The 2364-nt window shown below is 34.8% G+C and overlaps 1 protein-coding gene across 1 annotated transcript in view; it reads right to left on the bottom strand.

The window, feature by feature from the left end:
* RPS6KA5 (ribosomal protein S6 kinase, 90kDa, polypeptide 5) overlaps positions 1–2364 on the bottom strand; it is a 100389-nt gene that overhangs the window by 16159 nt on the left and 81866 nt on the right. The window contains exons 6-7 of the mRNA XM_012660001.1: positions 1378–1539; positions 84–209 (exon numbers count right to left, since the gene is read on the bottom strand). Of these exons, the coding sequence (XP_012515455.1) occupies positions 84–209; positions 1378–1539 (288 nt within the window). The remainder of the gene's footprint in view (positions 1–83; positions 210–1377; positions 1540–2364) is intronic.

Here is a 2364-nt window from a genome sequence, read left to right as displayed (position 1 = left end):
CTGGATTTAAGAATGTTAATTAGTGTTGGTATTTAAACACGCATGCAAACAGATATGTCATTTAAGTAACCACACTTACATACCTTCATCATTGCACTCCTGGCAACGTTCGTCACTCCAGGACGTTCGACTCCCATGTGGAACTGGAGGGGGTCTATGACAGCTGCATTGCGCTTGAATAGGATAGAAGGAGCCACAAAGGAATAGCCCTAAAAAGCGAAAGGAAGGGAAGGAATAAAGACTTGCAACTTTACCATTTAGCACAGACTAGATTGCAATTATTTTTTTTTTCTGAGACAAACACTCAAATATTTGTTGAGATGAATATTATTTTATTTGCTATCCAAAATACAGGATTATCTCAAATCAATTGAAAAATGCTTTTCAGAAGGAGATAATGCCATCTTCTGGTAGAATTAAGCCAATTCCAAAATAAAGGTCGAAAAAGACTTTCTTCATATCCATCCCCAAAATCTGACTTGCAGCTGTACTTCTCCTGCATTGCTGATAAAAGTTCACTTATAAAAAACTAATTTCTCAAAAAAGATACAGTCGCAGTATTAAACAAAATGGTCCAAGTGCTACTGTTTGGTAAACTTGAAAAATATTAATAGCAAGTTTCATTAAAGTTAGTTTCTAATTCAGTCATCATTTGACTCTTACTTATTTCTTCAGAATAATTAAATTTAAAATCAAATGTTGGAAGGGGACAAAATCTAATGGCAGAATGATATGCTGAGCCAAAAGTGGTATAATGATGGATGATTAATCTGTTCAAGCCAGAACATCCACTAGTTCATTAACCTTTTTTTTAAACATCTACTAACCGCCTGGTCATGTGGTAGAAACAGATATGAAATGAAGAAGAGATACAGTCTGGATGGCCAGATTAAACCATACTAAAGGTACACCAGGAGTCAAAGAAGTAAAGCTATGATGCCATTTAATAGTTAGAATATTTTATCTTAAGTCTGATAATGATCCTTTCCTAAATATAAAATCCTTTTTAAATCTTTTGCTAAGAGTTAGCAGTTAAGATTATTCACTGAAGAATTAGATAACGCTGTGAACTAAACTATATATATACATATATAATATATGAATAGAGGTAAAATAAAGTATTATTGTATTTTCTATAAAAGAGCCAGAACAAAAAGAAAATTTCAGGTATAAAATTAAGACTTCCTTATATAAAAAATAAACACATAAATGTCTATTTAGCAAACCGTAAGCTTCAGTTTACAATCTGTAGTTATTTTTGTACTTAGTAATTTTGAAGAGATTAGAGAACTCCATTTTTAAGATGCTAACAAAACTTTAATATGGGAACAAAACTTCACCACAGCCAACACACACAGGCACACAATGGGAGCGTACCTGAAACAGCCTCTCAGAGCTCTGGGGCAGGGCTGCGGGAGAATAGGTGGGATCCATTTCTGTGAATTCTTCTGCAAAGTTACTCACATCTAACTCATCTCGAATGACTGGCTTAAATGGTGCGGGCACTTTTTTGGCAGCTAAATCATCCCAGTTTATTTTCTAGAGCAGAGAAAGAAAATTGATACAGAGTAGAAAGCAACAAAGTCAAAATATATTTTCTTTCTTATTTTTTAGATGATGTTTCCTTCCTTCTCTCTTGAAATATATTTTCTAAAAATAGCAAAGATAAATTAGGGTTTTAATTAATTAATAGGAAGAGAGCTAAAAATAAGGGCATATATTTCAAACCAATAATTAAAAATATTTTTTTCCCAAGCAAGAGCATGTTTTCTGACTAGGTTATAGCTCCAGCCAGTGCTGTGTCTGAAAGCTGAGACTGCTATCTATCACTGTCTGAGTCTCACAGTGTCCTCTGGGGGGCACTAAGACACACTAGTTTACCCGTAGAGATAACAAAAATTACTCTTGTCTTGAGCTTCCTGAGGAAGGCGTTAAGCCAAAAAGAAAACAAACAAAAAACCCCAAACAAAACAAAAAACCACAATAAGGGGGTTCCAAATGCTCTATGGACATGAATAGTAGCTCTAAAGGAATATTCCTATTTTCTAGAGGCAGCGTTACTTAGCTCTCCCCCTGAATCCGCTTTTCCTCCTGGTCATCTGGACAGATTGGAAAATAAACTCACTATAAATCATGCATTTGCTTATATCTGTGAGTTTAAATGACGTGATAGCTCTTTTCTCTTTCAACTGCATTCAAGCATTTTCAACACTGCCTCCTACCTCTCCCACAGAATAATCCAAACCCCCTTTCCACCCATGTCAGACACCTACTGAGTAACTCCTATGTTTTATATTATTCAAATCTAACCCTCTGCAGTTGTTTTATGCTGTCACTTAAAACAATCTCAGATAATACTTACTG

The sequence above is a fragment of the Propithecus coquereli genome, unplaced genomic scaffold, assembly GCF_000956105.1.
Source record: "Propithecus coquereli isolate 6110/MARCELLA unplaced genomic scaffold, Pcoq_1.0 Scaffold646, whole genome shotgun sequence".
Lineage (NCBI taxonomy): Eukaryota > Metazoa > Chordata > Mammalia > Primates > Indriidae > Propithecus > Propithecus coquereli.
This window is presented reverse-complemented; position numbering and strand designations above follow the sequence as displayed.